Consider the following 25,284-nt stretch of genomic DNA (forward strand, 5'->3'; position numbering starts at 1 on the left):
TTTGCGGTTTTTGGAGGACAAATTAGCAGTGTCTAATTCAGATTTTTAAAGAGTTCTGTTAATGGTAAGTTTCCCGCTTAAAAAAATAAAAGGAAGACTACATGGATGGAATGCATTAGAGTTTTTTTCGTAGAAAAAAAATTGCGATAGCAATTATTAGTTAATATATATTCCGCCCAATACCATGCAGCCATTAAAAAGAATTAAAATATGTTCTATAGTTCAAAAAGGAGTTACAGGATGAGGGCGATCATTTTGAAATTTGGAAGCCCTAGGTATTAAACGACTGTAAAGAAATAACCAGTAGCCAGATTAATTATACAGTAGGTTTGAAGTTTGGTTGCACTTAGAATCGCTTGGAGAGGTTTTAAACATATGGCCAACGCTAAACTACAAGAATTTAGGTAATTTTAACGTGCACCCAGGGTGGGAACTACGGATATACAAGTAGAAAACTGGGTAGGTTCTTGGCCTCGAGTACTTTTTAAATTTTCTTTGAGGAACACAGGTTTTTAAATTGAAATAAAACAAACACTGCATTTAAATAAAGAACTGACATACAAGCAAAGGAATAAACTTAATTGTGGCTTTAAGCATCCTTAGAAACTGGTGCAAGTATCTGTAGACAAAAAGGGGGGAAACTTGAAAGGCTGGCTTTTAGGGACAGTTTTCAGTCACTGCAGGACTTTCCTGGAGGGTGTTCTAGGACACTCCCAAACTATTTCAGCAGCTCCCTCCCCAGTGCACCATAGAATCTCCAAAATACTTCCATTCTAACAGCTGGGAAATTGTGCTGTAATTATGTTTAGGTTTTGTTTCTCCACAAAATACTTTTTTTCCACAAAACAACTGTCCTTGAGAAGTGCGAAGCATGATGAAAATTTTCGGCAAGGAAGCAAGTTATCTTCAAAGGTGAAAATGTATCATAGTGATAGTAAGCCAGAGTGAGGAGCCCTCAGCCTAGGGGGCACTTGTCAAACTGTGGTAGCTCCCCAGCCAAATGTCCTCCCTCCCACCTCAGCCTCCTGGCCCTCCGCACAAGTTTCTCCACTATTTTTTATTCGTACACATTTAAAATAAAAATCTCAGCCTTTCTTTTGCAAACTTTGGTTCCTTGGGTCTGTATTTAAAAAATAGTAAACACTGGGCTTCAATTTCTTTTTCAAATATAAAATTGTGCCAGGGACTATTTTGGGGGAGGGGGGGGGTGGCTGTATTTCACATGGGTTGAATGGCTAGGAGATTCTCTACTGATTTGAAGCTGAGAGAAATATGGGGTGGTTAGCTGGCCCCAGGCATCAAGTTCATCTTGGGCCATCTACCTTTGTAACCAGAATTCCTCCTTTCTCCTCTTCATCTGTTTGGTACCTAGTTGTCCTCCAGTTCTCTCCATGACCCTAACTTACCTGTAGTGGTCTGAGCAGGGTTCCAAAATAATTTTTCCCTCCTTTGTCCCAAAGCCTTCATTCCATCAGTTCAGTGGTAATGGAATGGTCTCTTCCATCCATCAAAAGCATTCTGTCTTAAAACTTTTCTCTGTCATTTGGCATTTCATCTCTTGTATTATTCATGCATTGAAATCCCAGCATCACTACATGCTAACTATGATTGTGAACAACCTAACCTCTCCCAGGAAATAACAGCTGTTGATATTTCAGCTGATGCCGCCTCCCTGAAACAAGCCTCTGTGCCTAGAAGTCCTCCAAAACCCAAGTGAATAGAGAAGTCTCACCAGATGGTCATGTTTTATGAACCAGAGACATTTTAATGCTCTATACAAAACCAAAGCTACATATCAAGTATCAGAATGCAAATGCTTAAAAATTAAATCACATATATTTATACTTACAAAATCACATTACCTAAAATGGACACAATGATCTCTGAAATGGAGATAGGCCTGGAGACTCCGGATTGCTTCAGTTCATCTGGCTCTCAATCTTCAAGCATTCTCACTAACCACCTGCATCCTCACACAGACCCAACATTCTTATGCAACTGCCAGCTTGAACCCTTAGGTTCGGCAACAGTCCCACCTGCAGGGTGTTCAGAAGCAAGTTCACTAAGCAGTTCAAGTTCACTGAAGTCCAGGGGGGTGGGTTCTCAGGGTCTGCTGAGCCAAACCTCCTTTCATACAGATGAGGAAACAGGTCCAGAAGCAGTCCAGAGTTACAACCAAAGTTGGAATACAAAAATTCATGCTCAGTCCACAGTTTGTTACTCTAGAAACAGTCTACATACAGTTTTCTTTACTGTGGGATGGGACCCAAGTTGCACTCTGAAGAACATACAGTAGAAAGGAATGGGCATTTCAGACCGAAAGGAGAGACTGAATTCTGATACGATAACATATCCAGGAGAGTTCATCCACATTCACTAATTCACAAGCCCGATTCTGTGAGACAGGATTATTAAGGGAGGGCGAATTACCAGGACAAATAGGCAGTACATGAGTAGTGTAGGTTGAGCCTGAGAGAGAAAGACGTGCAATATTCTCCTAGGGGACTTGGGGTGTATATCGTGCAGGCAGTGGGCAGTCAAAGGATTATGAACAATGCAGTGGGTTTTATGAAAGGATTTTGGGGAAACTCAGGTTAACTTCCAACTTGTTGAGTAAAAGCAGCCATGAGACATGCATGTGTGGGGGGATGAATGGCAGGTGGCTAGATATGCAAGAGGCCAGGTCTGCAGAAAGGGTAAAATAATTAAAACACAGGGATCAGTCACTCACTAAATGTTCACTGCATGGTCTCTCTGTGTCCTAAGGCACGGACGGAAGCTAGGATACAGCCATGAATGAGACACACAGCCTCTGCCTCTTGGAGCTCACGACTAATCTGGAGAGAGAGAGACAGGCACTAGATAGTCATTTCAATGCTACAGAAGAGAAGCTGAGAGTCTCTGGGCACTTAGAAGAAGCTGACCTAGCATGGGGCTATGGAAAGCCTCCCTGTGTGAGTGATGCTTGAACCAAATTCTAAAGGATGGCAAGGACTTACCTATGTGGGGTGGAATAGAGGGCTCCAAGTGGGGAAGACAGCAGCTCAAAGGATTAAGGAGCAAGGAGGAAGGTGGGAAACAGGCGCAAAGTAAACACATGGAGGCCTCAAAGGCCCAGAGTCATCCAGGTTAAGGCCTGAGAATGGCTTAACCATTCTCTTCCCAGAGATCACACTGGCTACAGACAACAGTCTGGGGAAATAAGGTGCAACAGAGGACAAGACCACACCCAGCAATTCTTGACTAAACCAAGAGAACAAGCCTTAATAGGAGCACCAAACTGTGGGTGGAGAGGGTGGGGCAATCAGCAAGAGAAACACAGGATAAAAACAGTACACAAATGGAGCTGGACGTCCATGTTTTGATAACAGTTCAGCAAAGTGTTTTTTCAGAAAACAGTGATCTTAAAAAAAATTTAAAAAGACTTACAAGTATCAAGTAAGCAGACTTAAATCTTATAAAAATTATATATATATATATACAAAACAAACTGAAGAAACACCAGTGACAAGAAAAATGCAAAATGGTAACTGTTAGTACAATGCTACAAATGCTCATAGCTCTTTACAAACTGTTGCAAAGCAGTCCTTGTTTTTTGAATCATCCTCATGTCAAAAGTATACAAATTTTGTTAAAGTTGACTCCATTACCAGTGATATTTTTATTGGTTTGTTACATAGATTAAAGTCACGGTGCACCACTCTGTTATTCACCTGTAAGAGAAAAGAACAAACTGTCCAAAAGAACTGTAAAACCCTCAAAAGCCTCTTAGTAAACCCCACAGAAGGTGAAGGCAGAATTGTCTGACTGCACCAGGAAAAGCAAAGGTCACCCACATCCCACCGAAGGCAGCGCTGTAGATGGAAAGAGCTCTGAAGTGTGCACAGCGTGCTAAGTCACTTCGGTTGTGTCCCACACTTTGCAACTCCACGGACTGTAGCCCGCCAGGCTCCTCGGTCCATGGGACCCTCCAGACAAGAATACGGGAATGGGTTGCCAGGCCCTTCTCCAGGGGATCTTCCTGACCCAGGGATCGAACCTTCTTCTCCTACGTCTCCTGCATTGGCAGGTGGATTCTTTACCACTGAGCCAACTGGGACGCTCCTAAGGAGCAATACTGCGTGACTGTGATTAAGGCATGAGCTCTAAAAGCACTTTGTCTGGACTAGAAAGCCCAGGTTGCCACTTTCCTAGCTCTGCATTTGTCACAGGGGATGGGCATCAAAGTACCTGCCAGAGGGCTGCTGCAAAACTTAATATCTGTCAATTGCAAGGAACAGTAACTGGCACAGAGTGAGCGTTCAGAAGGTGTTAGTACTTCTGTTACTGTGCTCATTTATAACCTTTTCTAGTTAGCTCTCTTCGGAGAGAAAACTCCCAGATTAAGAAGAAAATTACTCTTTATTCCTGATATGGTAAACCACTATCATCAGGCCCTCCTCCAAACTACAGTGTGCATATAAATCTGCTATAATTCTTGGCCCCTCATTCATTCACTGAACATTTACTATTGGCTACAAGTTGGGCAGACAAATGTAAGATAGTGTTGGTCCTCAGAGAAGCCCTCTGGTTCTCCCCTCTTCCTGGGGGAGATAAATCAGGCTGGCAGGACCACAGTGCAGGCAGAACTTCCAGGCTCACTGACAGCCAACTCACTCGTGTTCTATTGAATGAGGTATCACTGTCAGTTTCCCACTGGCGCCTGGCTCAGCCACGCCTTCTGCCACAGCCCTCTAAACTCACCAGCCCACTGTTTACAGGCAACTTCTGAACCTCTCTGATGCTTTCGTGGCTGGAGTCAGTCTTCTCATGAAAATGTTTTCATCAAGTGCGTTAGCTTTAGACTGAATGGAGCACGTGTTCACTTGGAATTGACTTACTATGGTAAAGAAGTCAGCGATGTGCCACTTATTTCCATACTGCTTAAAGACTTCAGTCATCTCCTTGATCATCACAGAGCCAGTGCGGGGATCCCGTAAAGCGACATGATCTATAAGGAAAAAAAAAAAAAAAAAACCACTTCATCCATTTTCCTCCTCTACTTGCAGCAAACTTGTTCTTTACTCCATAGAAAATGGCTTTGAACTGATAATACAGAAAAACCGGCATTATGGAAAAGAATCTAAAAAAGAATATATGTATGTGCTTAGTCGCTCAGTTGTGTCTGATTCTTTGACCCCATGGACTCTAGCCCGCCAGGCTCTTCTGTCCATGGGGATTCTCCAGGCAAGAATACTGGAGTGGGTTGCCATGCCCTCCTCCAGGGGTTCTTCCCAGCCCAGGGATTGAACCCAGGTCTGCCTCATTGCAGGTGGATTCTTCCCCATATGAGCCACCAAGGAAGCCCAAAAAAGAATATATATGAACCACTTTGCTGTATGCGTAAAGCTAACACAACACTGTAAATCAAATGTACTTCAATAAAAAGTTTAGAAAAAGAAACACTGCATTAAGACGGAGAATCCCCATGGACAGAGGAGTCTGATGGGCTAACGTCCATGGGGTTGCAAAGAGTTGGACACAGTTGAGCGACTAAGCACAGACATAAGACTTGTGTGACCAACTGCACACAACCTCTCAAGAGCAAATCTTTAAATATGCATTTTTTAAATCTAGCTTCAAAGTTTTCAAATATACACAAAAGTAGAAAGCAAAGTTGAATGATCCCCCTCCAAATAATCATCCCTCAGATCCTAGAGTTATCAGTTTTTGTCATATTTGCTTTATTTATCCCCTTTCTGGGCTTCCCAGGTGGCGCTGGTGGTAAAGAAGGTCTGCCAATGCAAGAGACATAAGAGATGCAGGTTCAGTCCCTGGATCGGGAAGATCCCCTGGAGGAGGGCATGGCAACCCACTTCAGTGTTCTTGCCTGGAGAATTCCACGGACAGAGGAACCTGGCGGGCTACGGTCCATGAGTCAAAACGAGTTGGACACAACTGAGTGACTTAGCACGCACGTACACATCCCCTTTCTACTTTTTTATTGCTGACTTTTGCTCTAGCATTTTTAAGCTAAATAACCCTAAATATATCTATATGGAATTTATTTGGGGGTATTCAAGGGTTTGACTACCAAAATTATGCTTATTATTAGATTGAAAAACACAAAATATGTCTGTATAGTGTGGAAGAAATGTGAAAACGGCACTCTCTCATAGTAAACCTGGGTTGGAACACAAAAAAACACGGGACATGTTTGCAACTTCAGGGTATGCCAAGGTTTCTTACAACACAAAAGGCATAAGCCATAAAAGAAAAGTTGATAAACTGGAGTAGAAACATAAAATTCTTGCTCTTCAGCAGGTGAGAATTCTACTACAGAACCACCACTGAATGCTTACAAAACTCTTGCTTTTTGAAAGACATCTTTAAGAAAATGAAAAGCCAGTCACAGAGTGGGAGAAAGTACTTGTAACTTGTACCAGAGAAAGGACTAGTATTCAGAATATACATAATTTAATAAGAAAACAAACAACCCAGTGCAATACTGGGCAACAGGAGATACATGAATGGCCAACCGGCACATAACAGATGGTCAAAAAAAAGCCCATACAAACAGAAAGAAAAATACTTTTATTTATTTATTTTCGGTCATGCCACTGGGCTTGTGGGATCTTAGTCCCCCAACCAGGGATTGAACCTGGGCCCTCAGCTGTGAGAGCAGAGTCCTAACCACTGGACCACCAGGGGTGTCCCTCATTCTTAAATAACCACAGTTACTACTGGGATGTGTGTCCCTGATGGGCACTGCATGACTTCTCCACTTAGGACACCACAATGGTGCTTGCTCCTTAGCTCAGCAGCCCTTCAAAACTCGGTACCCCTAAAATATGGTATCAGAAAAACACAGCACCGTCTAATTTTTGGAACCGTAACTTATCTGAGCTGGTGGTTCACAGAATTCAGTATAGCGGTGTGACTTCACTGTGGCCCCCTGATTTACAGACTACAACACTAGGGTGTATACCCAGAAGTGAAACTGCTGAGCATAAATATACTTTTAATTTTCTTGGTATCACACATTAATCTCCAAAGAGGCAATGTAACTTGCTCTCATCAATGGTATATGGAAGTACTAGTTGCCCCACAACCCCAGACGTATTTGGTACTGCCTCATTCCATTGGGTAAAAATGGGTGACCCAAGGCAACTCCTTGGTGGTCCGGTGGGTAGGACTCTGAGCTTCCACTGCAGGGGGCATGAGTTCTATTCCTGATCAGGGAACTAAGATCTCACATGCTGCACACCAAAATAATAAAAAGAAATGGGATCATGAAATTTAAAAAAAAAAAAAAAAAAAGGTGACCCAAAAAATTCATCTTACTACATATTCCAAGTTTTCCACTTTGAGCACTTGGAAAGAGTGTTAGTCATTCAGTTGTGTCCGACTCTTTGTGATCCCATGCACTGTAAATGGCCAGGCTCCTTTGTCCATGGAATTCTCCAGGCAAGAATACTGAAGTGGGTAACCATTCCCTTCTCCAGGGGATCTTCCCAACCCAGGGACTGAACCGGGGACTTTCGCATTGCAGGCAGATTCTTTACTCTCTGAGCCACCAGGGAAGCCTCTGGGCACTTTAAATATTCCTCCAATTATAAAACTTAATTCTTGATTAAAGCAAAAAAGCTTAACGCTATTCTGGGCTAACAGAAACGAATGGAAATCCCCAAGGCAAACCATTTCTGCAAATGAGGAAGTTGAAACTTCAACCAGGAGCAGAAAGTAAATAGGAACACCAGAGCTGTGCTGTGCCTACGGAGAAGTGTCAAGCCCGAAAGATGCACCTGGGAGGGAGGGAGATAAAGATTCCCACAGAGGTCCACATGGGTGATGACGCTCTCTAAAGGCAAGTACACCGGATTTATGTCCCCAGGAGTAAGAGATTAAGATTCAGCAAATGAGCTAGGAGTTCAAACACACAAAGAAACAAACCCCCAAGAGTGACAGGCAACAGAAACCACCATAAGAAAGATTCCCAAAGACTTTAGATATTGGAAGTATAAGAGACAAAATATAAAATAACTGCATGAAATGCTTAAAGAAATGAATGAATCACAAGGAGGAACAAGCAAAGACATTGTTACGTGATCAGTCAGATTTGGGTGTAAAGTGATTTACCACCTATAAATCTTCCCTAAATGAGTTTCTAAAGAACATACTTCACGAAGAAAGAATATGGTCTGACAGTCAGGACAGACTAGAGAACAGAGGAAGTGGTAAACACATGGGTAAATATAAACAAACATACACTGTATAAAAATACTATGAAATGTTCTAATTTGTAGGGTTTTAAAAAAGGAATATGCATTACCTAGCATAGTGCTTGTCACCCTAGGACATGCCAACCTGATGAAAATGTGTTGGGTTAATGTCTTCATTTAGAAGAAAATTAGGATAAAAGGAATGTAAGAATACATAAGTAATTTCATATAAATAAAGATACAAAAATAAAAGAATTAGCATTCTAAGGTGGTTCTGTGTATCATCAGGAAGTAAGAATAAGCTTTTTATTAACTTTAGGTTAAGTACACGCATATAACATTTCAAGAGGAACCATGAGAAAAAGAGATGTGAAATTCATACCTTCTAAGTCAGTAGAGAGATAAAATGTAATAATAACAAATCAAACTCATAATCAAAAACAAGAGCAATAAAACCACCATAATACTGTATATACCATACACTTCAATTTTTTAAAAGAAAAGCAATAAAGGAGGGGGAATAAAGCAAATAAATAGCACCAGGTATAATGGTAAAAGTGTAAATGTATCAATAGTGACAATAAAGATAACTTGTCTTAACTCACCAGGAAAAAGTGATATCAGATTGGATTAAAAAACAAAATCTAACTATATTCTCTTTAAAAGACCACCTAAAACATAAGGGCCTAAACAGGTTAATAGAAAAGGTCTGAAGGAGATATACCAGGCAAATATGGACCAGAATAATATATTCTGGAGTATCTATATGAATATCAGAGAAAAACTAACATGATAAAAAGTACTATTGGGGGTAGAAGGTTCACTAAACAATGATTATATATTTATGTCACCACAAAGTATAACAATTCTAAAATCTTATCCCTCTACTAAAGTTGCCTCAAAACAAATAAAGAAAACAAAAATAGATAACAGAACTACAGAAGAAATTGACATATCCACCATGATAACATGACATGCTAACACATTATCTCAATTATTGCTAGGTCATTGCTTTCTACTAGCTGTCCTTATCTTAGAAGACACGCTTTCTCAAATATCTGCATAGCTCACGCTCTCATGGCCTTCAATTCTACACAATAATCAACTTCTCAATGGGAACATCTCTACACATCACTTTTTAAAAAACTACAACCTCCACTCCTGCCCCTCAATACTCCCTCTCCCTGTTTCTGCATTATTTTTCTTCATAGCACTTATCACCATCTAACATATTTTATTTCTGGTATTTATTTCACTGAAGGGTAAACATCATACAGAAAGGTGTGTGGAGCATATTGGAGTGGGTTGCCATTTCCTTCTCCAGGGGATCTTCCCAACCCAGGAATTGAACCTGGGTGTCCTCTGTTGCAGGCAGATGCTTTACGGAGAGCTACAAGGGAAGCCCTGTGGGTACATAAGAGCTCAGTAAGTTTCCATCCAATGAACACACTCCCAGCATGGGCACCCTCATCAAGAAACACGACGATGCCAGCACTTCACAAGTCCACTTTCGCTGCTGTGGTCATCACCTCTCCACACACTGTGCACCCTGACGGTAAGTAGCACCCTGACTTCCACCTCCCACCATTGATTAATTTCACCTGTTTTTGCACTTCGTAGAACTGGAATCAAAAGCAACCCAGTACCCACTTTCTGTGTTTATTTTCTGTCTCCCTCCCCAGAACATAAGCTCCCTGGAGGCAGAGATTTTTCATTCTTTTGTTCCCTACTGAACCTCTAGTCTTCAACATAGCCAGCACACAGTCACAAAATTCATTCATTCAACAAAATTGGAGGTCAAGTTACATTGTCTTGACCCTTAACTGTTCCATAAAAATTCCGTGGTTAGTTTCTCAAATTCCATGACAAAACACTTCAGAATTCAATTTACAAACTAATTCGGGGGGCGGGGGGGGCGGGAAACAGTCATTTCCATTGTACTACAATTTTCAACCATGAGCAAGGTATTTCCCACCACTGATTCAGGGCTTCCTTTATGTCTTTCTAGAATGTTCTCTCATTTTCCCTAATGAAGTCTTGCTCCTCTTTTGTTAGTCATTCCTAGACATCATTCACTAAAGCAAGACAAAGTAATACGGTATCTTTTTTCTTTTCTCTTTTATGTCCTAAGTGATTATTACTGTATTGAAAACTATCGTCTTCTAGAATACTGACCCTTATATTTCTGTTAATACATTAGCTAGGACTACTCATGCCATGTTAGAGAGTAGGAGTGAGAACGGGTTACACCTATTTTGTGTAACCTATTTGGGTAACACCTAAGCAGGTTACACCTGCTTGCCTTACACCTAACTTTAAAATTTTCAGCTTCATAAAAGTATAATTGACCACCGACTATCATCCATACATATTTTAAGCAAATGGTTTAGTAAGTTTCGACATATGTATACTTAAAGCCAACATAATGAATCCAATCCTCCTCCTCCAGTGTTCTCATGGCCCTAGCAGTCCTTCCTTACCTCTTCATCCCCATCTGCAAGTAGTATTGATTTGCTGTCTGATAGATTACTTTGTACTTTGTAGAATTTTATGTGCATGGGACCACACAGTTATCTGCTTTATTCTGTCCGGCTTCTTTCGGTCATCAGGAATACTTTGACCTTCATCTGTGCTCTAGCATGTGTCAGGAACTCATTGCTTTGATTGCTGAGTAGTACTTCATGTATGATATACCACGATTTGTTTATTCTTTCACCTGTTGGTCATTTGGATTGGTTCCAGTCTGACTATTTCAAATAAATCTGCTATGAACATTCATGTGCAAGTGTCTATTAGGATATATGCTTTCATCTCTCTTGGGTGAATAAAGTTATATCTAACTTTAATAGGGACATTTTCATTTTACATTTCTGTCCTTATTTTCCTTTGCTTCCATTTCTTCACTAACATTTTATCTTGAATTGTATATACATACATATCTGTATATGTTATATGTTTTATACACACACACACACACATACATACATAAGCTATTTTAATCCTTTTTCAAGAAAGTCAGTATAAAAACAGCTAAATAAATGCCCTTGACACTTACTTCTATCTTCTCTACATTTTCCTATTTCCCTTCCATGACTGAATCAAGTCCACTCCTTCAGCACACAACACTCTTTTGGATTTTTATTAGTATTAATAATAAAGACAATAATGTAATCAACATAATATATTAGTAGTAAAATTAATCAATTTTTAAACTTATACCAGTTATTACAATAAGCACAACACCTGCATTCATTATTTAATTTATAAACATCCCAATGAAATAAGAAAATTTTATGATTCTTATTTTGCATAAAGAAACTGACATATCTTAGAGGCTAGAAAATATAAAGGTCTCAAAGACAGCAGAGTTGGCTTTGGGTCAAGATCTTTCTCACATGAAAGCCAATGATCTTATTTCATATGTGATATCTGCTAAGAGGATGGTGTCTTCCTGGAAGGATAAACAGTCAGATGCAAATCTGTCATCTCTGAAAGTGAAATAGTTTCTGAAGGGAGATGGATGGGATAATGAAAATTTCTCCCATGCACATCAATCTATAAGGCACAGATAATTTTTTTAAGAAAGGTTTCTGGGAATGCCCTGGTGGTCCAGTGGTTGAGACTCTGCGCTTCCACTGCCAAGGGCCCAGGTTCAATCCAGGGTCAAGGAACTAGGATCCCACAGCCTCGCAGAGAGGCAAAAAAAAAAAGAAAAGAATTTTCAAAAATCAGTAGGAATAACCTAAATCCTCTGGATGAATATGTATCTTCAAGCCTCACTATCTTACCTGCTTGGGTGGGATATATGATGAAATAATCACTGAACGTAGGCAGCCTCTTCTTCTCTGATCCATCATCCAAGTCCATGGGTTCATCATCTGTTTCAACACCACTGTCTCTTCTCTCTGTTTTTTGAGGAATGAAAATACAAACTACAATAATATACCGTTGACATGAATAACCTTTAATAAAAGTCACAAGAAGCTTGTATCTTCACAAGAGAAATAATTAAAACCAAAGTTACATAAATCAGAAATTAGTCCCACAAGCCAATTAGAATCACATGAATGATGGGACATCCCCCAGAAAACTGTCCACCTCTCCCCCAGAATTTGAGGCTCTCAGATCCACCTTATGATTTTAATGACTTAGACCTTCCTCAGATTAAATTAACCATCCTAACCCAGGTAAGCTGTCACTCCATCCCTTTCTCCCAGCTCAAAGTCCCTAGTATGCTATATAATGTAAGATACATCAGCTACGGGTCTGATGTATCGTCAGTTATATAATTTAATATAATTATTAAAAAATAATTTTTTAAAACTCACTCTTCTTTCCTCAATCATCAACATGAGAATTTCCTGGAAAGAGAATGATACAAAGACATCTCCACTTACCTCCTCTGCAGGCCTGGATTATAAAAATTTTTGGTTTCTCTTGAAGTGCTGGACAATTTTTATTGTTGAACATTTCAAAAATGTCTTCCAGGCTGACTTTTTCACCGTCTTTCATTTTGATAAAACCTTCTTCTCCATGGGACATAAGAGTAACAAGGCAACAGGCAATGTCATCTTTAATTTCATTTAGTCCATCACGAAATGATGTTATCTTTCCAAGTAAGTCCTGTAAAATAGGATAACATATTAAAAAAAAACTGGAAGGAGAAAAAACCAGAAATCCCAGAGATGGCTTCTTTACAAGGTGAATCAGTGAGATGACAAACATGAAAATACCTACATCTCTATAGTGTCAATATGACTTATCACTTCACTTTTGGATGCTTTCAGACTTCGTATGATTTATTCTATTATCAATGGTGATTCTTGTTTGACAAAATTATGGCACTTCTGATTCTCTACCACAAAATATAACAAAACTATAGTTCCCCAAAGAATTAATGTATTTAAATACTACATTATTAACTTATTTTATTTTTTTAATTAATTAATTTATTTTAATTGGAGGCTAATTACTTTAAAATATTATAGTGGTTTTTGCCACACATTAACATGAATCAGTCATTGGGTGTACATGTGTTTAACTTATTTTAATATAAAAATTATTTTATAAAATTAATACCCTCAGTTAGCTAGAAATGGCAAGGAATGAAGGAGTCTATCCAATCATATCCACTTGCCAGAATCTATCAAGAGGCATCAGCAGAATCAATTCCCCTAAAAAGATAAGCAAGACAAGAATGGCTGCTCTTACTGTGTTGGAACAAAGATCCTGGCCATTTCAATACAGTACAGCAAAAATTAAATGAAGTATAAATATTGGAAAAAAGACTCATTGCTTATAGATAATATGACTTTCTAGAAATATACTCAATTCAGTTCAGTTCAGTTCAATTGCTCAGTCGTGTCCAACTCTCTACGACCCCATGAATCACAGCACACCAGGCTTTCCTGTCCATCACCAACTCCCGGAGTTTACTCAAACTCATGTCCATCAAGCCGGTGATGCCATCCACCCATCTCATCCTCTGTCATCCCCTTCTCCTCCTGCCCCCAATCCCTCCCAGCATCAGGGTCTTTTCCAATGAGTCAACTCTTCGCATGAGGTGGCCAAAGTATTGGAGTTTCAACTTTAGCATCAGTCCTTCCAATGAACACCCAGGACTGATCTCCTTTAGGATGGACTGGTTGGATCTCCTTGCAGTCCAAGGGACTCTCAAGAGTCTTCTCTAACACCATAGTTCAAAAGCATCAATTCTTTGGTGTTCAGCTTTCTTCACAGTCCCAACTCTCACATCCACACATGACCACTGGAAAAACCATAGCCTTGACTAGACGGACCTTTGTTGGCAAAGTAATGTCTCTGCTTTTTAATATGCTATCTAGTAGTAGATACAATGGTCATCTGAGTTAAATTCACCCATTCCTGTCCATTTTAGTTCGCTGATTCCTAGAATGTCGACGTTCACTCTTGCCATCTCCTGTTTGACCACTTCCAATTTGCCTTGATTCATGGACCTAACATTCCAGGTTCCTATGCAATATTGCTCTTTACAGCATCAGACCTTGCTTCTATCACCAGTCACATCCATAACTGGGTATTGTTTTTGCTTTGGTGCCATCCCTTCGTTCTTTTTGGAGTTATTTCTCCACTGATCTACCCTTCGCCCAAAGTCAGGGGCAACACAGGAGCGACCGAGAGGAGCTACCCCACGTTCAAGGTCAGGAGGGGCGGCCGTGAGGAGACACCCCTCATCCAAGGTAAGAGAAACCCAAGATGGTAGGTGTTGCGAGAGGCCATCAGAGGGCAGACACACCGAAACCATAATCACAGAAAACTAGCCAATCTGATCACAGGACCACAGCCTTGTCTAACTCAGTGAAACTAAGCCATGCCGTGTGGGGCCACCCAAGACGGACGGGCCGTGGTGGAGAGGTCTGACAGAATGTGGTCCACTGGAGAAGGGGATGGCAAACCACTTCAGTATTCTTGCCTTGAGAACCCCATGAACAGTATGAACAGTATACTCAACTAAAACCTACTAAAAGTAGAGATCTGCAAGTTGACCAGATACAAACTTAATTTACAAAGATCTAGAGTTCCCTAATCCAGACAGCATATTGAAAAGCAGAGACATTACTTTGTCAACAAAGGTCCATCTAGTCAAAGCTATGGTTTTTCCAGTGGTCATGTATGGATGTGAGAGTTGGACTATAAAGAAAGCTGAGCGCCGAAGAATTGATGCTTTTGAACTGTGGTGTTGGAGAAGACTCTTGAGAGTCCCTTGGACTGCAAGGAGATTCAACCAGTCCATCCTAAAGGAGATCAATCCTGGGTGTTCATTAGAAGGACTGAGGTTGAAGCTGAAACTCCAATACTTTGGCCACCTGATGTGAAGAGCTGACTCATTGGAAAAGACCCTGATGCTGGGAACAATTGAGGGCAGGAGGAGAAGGGGATGACAGAGGATGAGACGGTTGGATGGCATCACCGACTCGATGGTAATGGGTTTGGGTGGACTCCGGGAGTTGGTGATGGACAGGGAGGCCTGGCATGCTGCAGTTCATGGGGTCGCAAAGAGTCAGACACGACTGGGCAACTGAACTGAACTGAACTGAGAGTTCCCTAATTACCCAGGAATAAAACATTTAAACTGGATAATGGAAAAGGGATCCTTTGAAGGTCATAACAAAAGTAGAACATTACCTAGGGATAAACCTAACAAGAGATGAACATTATCTAAGTGAAGAAAATTATTTAAAAAATCTTCAGTGAAGAGGCAACATAAACTATGACAGCCTGAAGTTTCTGATTGCAATGACTCAATACTATTAATTCGTCAGTTAACTCCAAATAAATTTCTAGTCAATGTTGTATGAGTTAAAACCTCAAAGGATTTCTCTGAAACTTAACTAGATGGTTCTCAAGGTCACAGAAAACAGATCCTCAGAAATAGCAAGGTACTCAAGAATAGCAAAGAACATTCAGAAGTAAAAAACAAAGGCAAACAAATAAAAACAAACAAACAAAAAACAATGAATGGGCGATAGATCATCTCAGATGTCCAAATGCACTATAAAATCATGGTGAACAAAACACTGATATAGCAGCATAAGTATAAACAAATATATGAACAGATATTTTAGAATCCAGAAATCAATCCAAATACACATACAGGGATTTAATTTATGACAAGAATGGAATTTCACATATGTGGGGAAAGGATGTACCACCACCAAGTGAGAACTGGCTTGGAAATAAAGGTAGACCTCCCACCTCACTGTTTCAGTGAGCAGAAGGCTAACCTTAACTATAAAGATGTTATAGAAAAATAATTGTAAAAATTTTTAGCTGGGGGGCTTCCCTCTCGGCTCAGTGGTAAAGAATCCACCTGCCAATGCAAGAGAGCAGGGTCTGACACCTGATCCGGGAACCCACATGCCAAGGAGCAACTACACCCATCTGCCACGGCTCCTGAGCCTGTGATCCAGAGCCTGGGAGCCCCGACCACTGAAACCCGCATGCCCTACAGTCTATGCTCTGAGACAGGAGAAGTCACAGCAACGAGAAGTCCAAGCCCCACAACTAAAAGTAGCCCCGCTCACCAGCTAGAGAAAGCCCACACGGCAACGAAGACCCAGTGCAGCCAAAAAAAATACTAAATTTTAAGCTGGGGTTTAATCAAGACAGAAAAACCAAGAAGCTGACAAAAAGAAAGACTGACGAGTTTACAATGAAAACTTCCATGTGACCTGAGACAACAAAAAGTCAAAAGGCAAGTAACAAGGCAGGAGAAAAATATCTGCAGTCTATTTTGTCTAAAATTCAGGAAAAAGAACTACAGAATAAGAAAAGAAAATCCAGTAAGAAAAAAGGGCAAAGGATGTAAACAGGTAATCCACAGAAGGGAAAATAATGACCAAAAGATGTTCAACCATGCTACTAGTCAAGAAAATGAAAACGTAAAATAATTTTACCAGTAAGATTGCTAAATATTTACAAATAAATGTTGACAGGATGTAGAGAAAGAAGTCACTTCTGGAACTTTAGGAGCATAAACCAGAAAAACATTGGTAATTTTCTGTCACCTGAATGGAAAAGATGGGTTTAAAAAAAAATCACATAACACAGAAGAAATTCTGGTACAATCCGTGGAAAACATGAAGGAGTCTGGTTTTAACTTTGAAACAAAATCTAAATTTATCGAGTACTTACTATGGGCCAGCTATTATCCTGAGAACTTTTACATAAAGCAGCTCATTTCATCCTCACCCCAGCCCTACATGATAAATTACTATGACCTCCCCATCTTAGAGATAAGAAAGCCGTCCGTTAATTTACGGCAGAATTTCTAGAATTATCGCACTGCTGACACTTTGTGTCAGGGAGCTTTGCCTTGGGAGCTGTGCTGCGCATTGTCGTATGTTCAGTCGGACCCTTGGTTCTACCTTGGCATCCACACTAAGGCCAACAGCTCCCTCCAGTGATGAAAAACAAAAATGTCTCTGTGCGCTGGCCTGAGTGCACGCTGAGTCACGTCCGACTCTTCGTGATCCCCTGGACTGCGGTCCGCCAGGCTCCTCCGTCCATGGGATTCTCCAGGCAAGAATACTGGAGTGGGCTGCCATTTCCTTCTCCAGGGGATCTTTCCAACCCAGGGATCAAACCCACGTCTCTTGTGTCTCCTGCATTGGCAGGCGGGTTCTTTACTGCTGTGCTACCTGGGAAGGCCAAAAATGTCTCCAGACAGTGTCAGAAGTAGCCCCCAGGGGGGACGAAGTCACCCCCAGTTGAGGATTAGACTAACAACTGGTAAGAGATAGGACTCCACCTCTGTTGGCATGTGTGGTTCTTCTAGCCCTCCTGCTATGCTGTTCCTTCATGTTCACTAGCAATGACTCCTGGGGTCTATGAAGACTCTCCTCTGTTATTAATCCAAAAGATAGGCAGGGCTAGACCTGGACTCAGCTGGGGTCAGAGAGGTCACAATGAAGCGCCCACCCATCCACCACCGCTCTTCCCCCTCATCTTCTTCTCTATCATCTAGTTAAATCACAACGCATTTTTGCCCAGGGCTCAGTAATCCCTCTCCACATCCCCTCAATGCAGAGTTCCAAAGAATAGCAAGGAGAGATAAGGAAGCCTTCCTCAGAGATCTGTACAAAGAAATAGAGGAAAACAACAGAATGGGAAAAACTAGAGATCTCTTCAAGAAAATTAGAGACGCCAAGGGAACATTTCATGCAAAGATGGGCACAATAAAGGACAGAAATGGTATGGACCTAACAGAAGCCGAAGATATTGAGAGGAGGTGGCAAGAATACACAGAAGGACTATACAAAAAAGATCTTAATGACCCAGATAAGCACGATGGTGTGATCACTCAACTAGAGCCAAACCTCCTGGAACGTGAAGTCAAGTGGGCCTTAGAAAGCATCACTACGAACAAAGCTAGTGGAGGTGATGGAATTCCAGTTGAGCTATTCCAAAACCTAAATATGATGCTGTGAAAGTGCTGCACTCAATATGCCAGAAAATTTGGAAAATACAGGACTGGAAAAGGTCAGTTTTCATTCTAACCCAAAGAAAGGCAATGCCAAAGAATGTTCAAAATACTGCACAATTGCACTCATCTCACATGCTAGCAAAGTAATGCTCAAAATTCTCTAAGCCAGGCTTCAACAGTACATGAACTGAGAACTTCCAGATGTTCAAGCTCGATTTAGAAAAGGCAAAGGAACCAGAGATCAAATTGCCAACATCCAGATCATCAAAAAAGCAAGAGAGTTCCAGAAAAACATCTACTTCTGCTTTATTGACTATGCCAAAGCCTTTGACTGTGTGGATCACAACAAACTGTGGAAAATTCTTAAAGAGATGGGAATACCAGACCACTTTACATGCCTCCTGAGAAACCTGTATGCAGGTCAGGAAACAACAGTCCGTCTAGTGAAAGCTGTGGTTTTTCCAGTAGTCATGTATGGATGTGAGAGTTGGATCATAAAGAAAGCTGAGCGTGGAAGAATTGATGCTTTTGAACTGTGGTGTTCGAGAAGACTCTTGTGAGTCCCTTGGACTGCAAGGAGATCAAACCTTGTCAATCCTAAAGGAAATCAATCTTGAATATTCATTGTAAGGACTGATGCTGAAGCTGAAACTCCAATACTTTGGCCACCTTTTGCGAAGAGCCAACTCTTTGGAAAAGGCCCTGATGCTGGCAAAGATTGACGCCAAGAGGACAAGAGAACAACAGAGAATGAGATGGTTCAATGGCATCACCGACTCAATGGACATGAGTTTGAGCAGGCTCCGGGAGCTGGTGATGGACAAGGAAGCCTGGTGTGCTGCAGTCCATTGGGTCACAAAGAGTCGGACACGACTGAGCAACTGAACTGAACTGAACATGACAAAAGCTCCTGTATCCATCAGGGAAGCTCGGTTAGAATTTCATCAGGACATTCAGGTCCATCGCTCAGCAGGCCCTGGTTCTAACCAGGTAATAAAACTCAATTTTTTTAAAGAAGAAAGGAAAATTATAATATCCAAGCTACAATTTTTCCTTTTTTTTTTTGCCATGTCACAGGACATGTGGGATCTTAGTTCTCTGACCAGGGATCGAACCCGAGCCCCCTGTAGTGGAAGCACAGAGTCTTAACCACTGGACCACCAGGAAAGGCCCAAGCTACAAATTTTCACTTTTGTTTTTAACTTGGTACCATTTTGTCAGGATCGATGCACAACGTCTGTTCGAACTTGCACTCGTTAAGCCAATCCTTCATCAGTTGGACATCCTGGTGAGCTCCTGGCCTGTTCTTCTTCACACACATGAGGAAGGCCTCCCGCCTGCCACGTAGGTCATAATGGTCCTGTTTGCAAGGAAAGTCAAGAAACAATGTTAAAACCAAACTGAATCCAAATGTGCCTTATATGTGAAATGAGTTTAACACTGGTTTCCTCTTGTCATGACTTCCTTTATAATTCTTTCAAATACCTTTGTCAAACTCGGACCAACAGGCCAATCTCATCTCTAAATTCCTATTCATAGCCATAACTACCCGTTTAGGGAAAGTGGCAAATGGTAAATGACATAACTACACGGTGTAAGGAAAATGCAGTTATGGAAATCCAGAAGGTGGGACATTCTACAGGACAAATAACCAGGCTTCAGCAACAAACAACAGAAGAGGTTAGAGGGAAAGGTGTCATAAACTAAGAGTGTTAAAAGACCTTCAAATGTATTTGCGTTTGAATCAGAGCTGAACTCAAACAATCCAACTGTACAAGACATTGGAACCAGCCAAGGACATCTGTAGGCTAACCGCATCTCTACCGAGACTAAGGAATTTGTTTCTAGGCTTGCTAAATACATACTCAAGTATTGTATGTATGAAAGTGATAAGATATCTGGGTGTGGGAGAGGGTTGCTTTAAAATAACAGGGTCGAGGGAACAGATGAAACAAGACTGGCTACATTGCTAATTGTTGAAGTAGGGCTCTAGGAAGGCGGCACTGGAGTTTGGGGATTCATTTTTCTCTTCTACTTTAGCTTATGTTTTAAATGTTCATAATAAAACAAACAGAAAAGAGTCAGAAGCCAGCAATTTATGTAGTTGTGCAAGGCCATACAACCTGCGGTGCCCTGATTTGTAAAATGGAGATACTAACCATACTTACCTAATTTGGTTAATGCATGCAAAGTGGTTTTAACTGGCTAATATTTTGCTTTTTCTATTTATAACAGAAAGCAGAAAGATCTGACCACTTGAGACAACCACACAGATGTTCCTTTTCAGCCCAGCAGAAGCAGCACAAAAACCATTCAAATGGTGTCTAAATACTATCTGAACTGACTGAAGTGTGAGCGTGCACTAAGCTGCTCAGCAGTGTCCAACTCTCTGCAACCCCATGAACTGTAGCCTGTCAGACTCCGCTGTCCATGGGGATTCTCCAGGCAAGAATACTGGAGTGGGTTGCCATTTTGTACTCCAGGGGATCTTCCCCACTCAAGGATCTAACCCACGTCTCTTGCATCTTCTGCATTGCAGACGGATTCTTTACCACTGAGCCAGCAGGGAAGCCGACTAACGTGTAGCGTTAGAATGAAAGTCCAGATACTTACCAATTCACCATCCACACAGTCATAGCTTCTCTTTGGAATCTTTCGTGGAATCACTGAATGAATTTTCGTGAAAAGACAAAACAGAAAAGAGCATTTTTTTCCCCCACTTTTCTCTTTTTAATTATGATCTGTAGTCGTTCCTGTTAACAGAAAGCAACTCCCAAGAAAAACAGTTGCCTCTTTCGTTTTGGGGCCCAGCAGGCTTCAATCTCATTTCAGAACAGGTTTCCGGGATCATGAAAACCCTCTCCCAAACTCATGAGGATGGAAACCTAACAGAACTCCTTTAGGCCTCAGTCAGGTTCAGGGGCCAGGGAGAGGCAGGCCAGAGATGAAAAGGATAAAGACCAATGAACATTACTGAACATGAACCTCCAGAAAAGGAGACCAAGACTTTGATAAGGAGACGAAGGAAGTTAAAGACCCTATTTGGTGTTTTAATTAAACAAACTTAGCATTCAAGTATTTGGGGGGCATCTGTAGTGTGTAGTCATGATACTGTGTAGTTTGGTTGGTTCTGAAAAACCAAAAAATAACCCACTTTACCAACTGCAAGAGATTCACAGTCTAAAGCATGATAACAACTCAGGGACGGACAGTGTAAGTGTTGTGCAGATGCAGTCAAGGGAGAACTGAAGGCTTCCCGGGGCCAGTATTCTACCTAGAGGCCATGTTTTGTGGTGGTTTATGGTGGTCACCCATTACAAATTCAAATGCCAGCAAAGCAACGTACTTCGAAACTCAATCAGATCATAAGCATGGGAGAACAGACACCAGCTATAGTATATTTTGGTGTCTACCTCAACACGCCCAACATACCTGCTGCTTTCTCTTTCTCCTTTTTCTCACTCTCTCCTTCTGTCTCTCTACACACGTGTACACAAACTGCCTCATATATTATACACACATACCTTTATTAAATTTACCAGGAGAAACCCTAATCTCCCCCAGCTTGTTACGTTTCTTGCTCCTAAACCACATCTTCCCAGATTTATGGCAAATGTTCTAACGGTGTATTCCAACACTGAGTTTTTCATTGCACCATCTAAAAACCTTCTCCCTCATAACCACTCGGAGGTAACTGCTAAAAATGCACCTTAGTCTTGCTGAGTCAATCTGGATTTCTCAGCCCGTCCCAGAATGGTAAACCCTGATGGCTGCTTTGGACTGGTCACTTGGATTCCGTGCCTGGGAACGATCTCTCTTCTTCCCGCTGACTCCCGGGCTCCCACCCTCCGCCGCGGGCTCTCTCCCTCCCTCGAGGCCCTCGTCCTTCTTGCTCCGCCTCCCCCAAAGCCCCTCGCAGATAATCGGTCCCCCGCCGCTCACCTGGGCTCCGGGGCCAAACCCGGCCCTCACCTAGGGCCCTCCCCCCGCCACTCTCCCCCTCCCTAGGTCAGTACCCGCCCCACCCCCGCCCCGGCCCCAATCCGGGAATCCCCGGGCGGCGGGGGCCAAACCCCGCGGCCCCGAGCACCCCCACCTCCGGGAATCCCCGCGCACTCACCAGGGCAATCGGTGGGGGCGCTCTGCCAGCGCGGCAGCAGGTCTGCGCGGGGCAGCAGCTCCAGCACCTGGACAAGGACGCGCTTGGCGGCGGCCGGCGGGTAGAGCTTGGCAAGAAGGCCGGCCAGCCCCGACGAGCTGTGGCCCTCCAGTTCCAGCTTCACCTGGCTCGCGCGCGGCTCCACTTTCTTAAGGTGGTCGCGGAAGCTGCGCAGCTCCTGCGAGGATAGCAAGTCCAGGGTCTCCTGCAAGCGGCTCTGCAGCTCCTCTGTGGCCGACGAGATCTTCGCAGGCGCCGGCTGACCGTCTGACCTCGAGCGCCGGCCGCTTCCCAGGCTCCCCTCCATTGTCCCCCAGCGATGCTGAAGCGCCCGGGCAGAAGAGACCTATCTGAGCCCTGCGCGCCACACACGCCTCCCGCTTCTCCTCTTTGTTTTGAAAAGTGGAGGCGTTTCCGCTCGCCCAGCTAAGCCCAGAGAGCGGGACCAGGGCGGCCTGGAAGCTCCCGCCTTCCCCGCTTTGGCCCGGGCCCCGCCCCCGACCCGGAGCCCCGCCCCGCACCCTAGAGGCCACGCTCCGCCCACAAGAGCTAGTCTGCGGTTTAACCCTTGGAGCCTGGGTTGGGAAAGCTGAGTGGTGCCCGCCCTGCAAGGCTCCTACATAGTTCTCTGCCTTGGCAGCACGTTAGAATCGCCAGGCCCACTACTCATGCCCAGGCCACAACCTAGCCTGATTACACTAGACCCTCTGGGTGACCGACCCAGGTACTAGTGGTTTTTAAAAAGCTTCCCAGGTGATTCCAACCTGCAGCCCAATTTGAGAACCACCGATCTTAAAGCGTCTATCAGCTACCTAAGCCAGTCCCCAAGGAGCAGGGGAAAACTTGGAAACTGAAAAGACACCTAGAGATTATGGGATCGAGCCAGCTTTTTTAGAGGACTTGGTGGCAAAAACTAGTTTTTTAGAGGACCTGGTGACAAAAACTAATAATTTGAAGGCAATAGATGTCGGAAATGCACTGTGCAGCCTGAGGGGTGTGAAAGGAGCACTGCCTTGGGGAGCACTTCGCAGCTTTGCAACCCTCTTCTTCCTCCTATTCCTCTGTTCCCTGACTTGATAGGGCTCTCAGGAAGTGATGACTCATTTAAACCATGGTCTGCCTCAAAATTACTTACCCTTTCAAACAGTTGGTGAAAGAATCTCAGGACTTATCTGAATCGTGACTCAATTAAACCAACTGTAAACAATCATTTCGGAGGCCATCAGAGAAAGTGTGAATATGGGCTGAGTACCGGATGATAAGCAAAAAAAAACTGTTAACTGCTTTTTTGGTGGAGTAATAACATGGTACTTACAGAAGAAAAATGTCCTTGATTTTTAGAGATGCATGTTGAAATGTGGAAGGGTGAAATGGTCTAAGTCTGGGATCTGCTTTTAAAAGCTTCATTGCAGAATAAAGGAGGTAGTGGGGAAAGGGGAGAGCGGAGCAGTAGTGAGTAAATTCTGGTGATTGTTCCATTTGAGTGATGCTGAGTGACGGGCAGTGTACCATTTACTGTTTTGATTGAGCTATTTCATAATATACTCTTGGAAACAGTATAATGCATCTTGAAAGCTTGGCTTCAGTCCTTTTTGCCTCCTGCCTTACTAGGCCTTATCTCTAGCTGCCAGATGACTGTTTACCCCCACAAAGCCCCCCGCCCCAAAATAATTTGCTTTAACTCTGGGGCAGTTAAGAACAAATCAATTTTTTTTTCATTAAAAAAAAAGGAGGTGGGGGGAACTGGGCAGTGTTTCCAAGTCAGCTGAAGCTCACTGCCCACTTCCTGCCTGAACGTCAATACTTGTGGGAGACAGTGGAAGAGGAAAAAAATTCTTGGAGCCTGGGATATGCAGACCCCAGAGGCCTTCACTCCTGGAGTCAGAGTTCGTAAAGGCAAATTTCAGTTTTACCCCACATTTAGAGAAAATGAGATGATTTCTCCAAATTTTAAGATGATATGCCCCCAAAAGAAAAAATGAGGAGTGGGGAGGGGGCTCTGGTAACTGAAATTCATCAGCTGTGTATAAGATGAGCAAATTTGTACTGGATGAAGCCTGCACCTCTGGGCCTCATCTCTGCTCCTCCCCTCCCAGGTCCCTGGCAGGGCCCTCACTGGCTCTAGGCTCCCAGAGCCCAAGATGAGGGTCGGTCAAGGGAGACTGAAGAGGCCAAGAAACCCGAACATCTTGCCTCAGAGGCTAGGTAAGTCCTTAGGCAGCAGGCGCCCCATCCGTCATCTGTGTTAAGCTGCCTGCCCTGCATTCCTGCCCCAAGTACACCACTGCCACCCCGAAATGCCCCCCACTTCCCCCAGCACACAGCCTCATACACACAGGGCACCAGTCACTGGTGGCTTAGGTACCACTAGACTAGGATCCTACTTTTCCTCTCCCACACTCCTCCACATAGTATAACTGTACATAGGGCCTTCTAACCTTAGAATGTAAAGTATAAACTTAAACTCAGAAATCTGGACAGAGAGATACATGGGGGAGAAAGCATTGTGAAGACAGAGATTGGAGTGATGAAAGCCAAGAACTGCCAGCAACCACCGGAAACCGTAAGAGCAATACCACCAGTAGCACCACTCCGAGGCATGTACACGAGGGAAATGAAAATATATATCCACACAAATGACTCATGCAGGAATGTTCATAGTAGCGTTATTTTTAAGTGCCAAGAAGTGTTCACGATGCACATATTCATCAACTGATGAATGGATAAATAGAATAGGCACACAATAGATTATTTGGCCATAAAAAGGAATCAAGTATTGAAGACGCCACATCATAGATGAACTTCCAAAATGTTATTCTAAGTGAAAGAAGTCAGACACAAGAGACGACATATGAAAGACTACATGGGAGACTACACTGTATTAGTCCTCTTATAGGAAGTGCAGAGAAAAGGCAAATTTATAGACAGAAAGCAGATCAGTGGCTGCCTGGGCTTGGAAG

The 25,284-nt window shown here is 42.6% G+C and overlaps 1 protein-coding gene across 1 annotated transcript; it reads right to left on the minus strand.

The window, feature by feature from the left end:
* Positions 1–1,739: 1,739 nt before the first annotated feature.
* On the minus strand, positions 1,740–25,178 carry LOC122424492 (caspase-14-like). Its single transcript, XM_043442351.1, has 7 exons — positions 22,286–25,178; positions 20,779–20,831; positions 19,376–19,525; positions 12,599–12,824; positions 11,990–12,106; positions 4,881–4,990; positions 1,740–3,713 (listed from the first exon to the last, which is right to left on the minus strand). The coding sequence occupies exons 1-7, from the start codon at positions 22,629–22,631 to the stop codon at positions 3,612–3,614; spliced, it is 1,104 nt and encodes a 367-aa protein (XP_043298286.1). The 5' UTR covers positions 22,632–25,178; the 3' UTR covers positions 1,740–3,611.
* Positions 25,179–25,284: the final 106 nt, after the last annotated feature.

The sequence above is a fragment of the Cervus canadensis genome, chromosome 22 (assembly GCF_019320065.1).
Source record: "Cervus canadensis isolate Bull #8, Minnesota chromosome 22, ASM1932006v1, whole genome shotgun sequence".
In the NCBI taxonomy this organism is placed as follows: Eukaryota; Metazoa; Chordata; class Mammalia; order Artiodactyla; family Cervidae; genus Cervus; species Cervus canadensis.